General features: G+C 23.9%; 1 protein-coding gene across 4 annotated transcripts in view; it reads right to left on the bottom strand.

The window, feature by feature from the left end:
• The window catches only part of LOC102678620 (bromodomain-containing protein 2-like), a 21,286-nt gene that overhangs the window by 4,526 nt on the left and 15,858 nt on the right, over window positions 1-902 (bottom strand). For all 4 annotated transcript variants that reach the window (XM_031508709.1, XM_006612027.1, XM_006612028.1 and 1 more), the window contains one exon: window positions 164-252. In XM_031508709.1, the coding sequence (XP_031364569.1) occupies window positions 164-252 (89 nt within the window). The remainder of the gene's footprint in view (window positions 1-163; window positions 253-902) is intronic.

Genomic DNA, 902 nt, shown 5'->3' with positions numbered 1-902 from the left:
GTGTATATATATATATATATATATATATATATATATGAGATTATAAAATATATTTTAATTAATATATTTTAATATTTAATGAGTTATAATGAGAAATATAGAGCAAGATAAAAATTATTATAAAAATTGTTATCAATCAATTTCTATAAAAATATTATCTTACCGATGTAGCAGTAGTTGTTGTTGGAGGAGGTCCTGTACTCGGTGTACTCTTTTTTGCTTTCTTTCTTGGAGGACGATTGGAAGAGTTTCCTGCAATTTAATGTAACGTGCATCTAATGGTGAATATGTGCAATCAAATATTTTCTCATTACAAGAATCATTTGATGAAGACATAGTGAAATGCAGTGTGCAGAGGATACCAGCCATGAATGTCTTGTTCACTGAGTAAAAGAAATATCAAACAAATCTTACATACATTAAAAACAAAATTAAAAGACTTTGAGCATATATTTTCTAATAGATTTTATTCATATGCTTATGTTATAATTGTATCACTGTGTACAACAATGTTAATTTAAATATCTCAATTGTATGATTTTTTTGTGGACTTTCATCTTAATATTTTTTTTATATTAAAAAATTTTTAATGCGCAGAACAATTCATTTTTTTTCATTCTACATAAAGTTAGTTGTATTCAATTCATTTATGAATAATTGCGTGTGCATATATATATATATATATGTATACACATTATAAATACATACATACATACCACGCGCGCGCACATACATACACACTTACGTGCCGCGAAATTGCTACATACATATATAACGTTATATATATGTATGCGAAAGCACGCAGTCCCATAAGAATAATAATAAAATAATAATAATAAAATAATAATATTAATAAAAATGAAATAATAATAATAAATAATAATAATAATAATAAATAAAAT

The sequence above is a fragment of the Apis dorsata genome, unplaced genomic scaffold (genome assembly GCF_000469605.1).
Source record: "Apis dorsata unplaced genomic scaffold, Apis dorsata 1.3 scaffold_98, whole genome shotgun sequence".
In the NCBI taxonomy this organism is placed as follows: Eukaryota; Metazoa; Arthropoda; class Insecta; order Hymenoptera; family Apidae; genus Apis; species Apis dorsata.
This window is presented reverse-complemented; position numbering and strand designations above follow the sequence as displayed.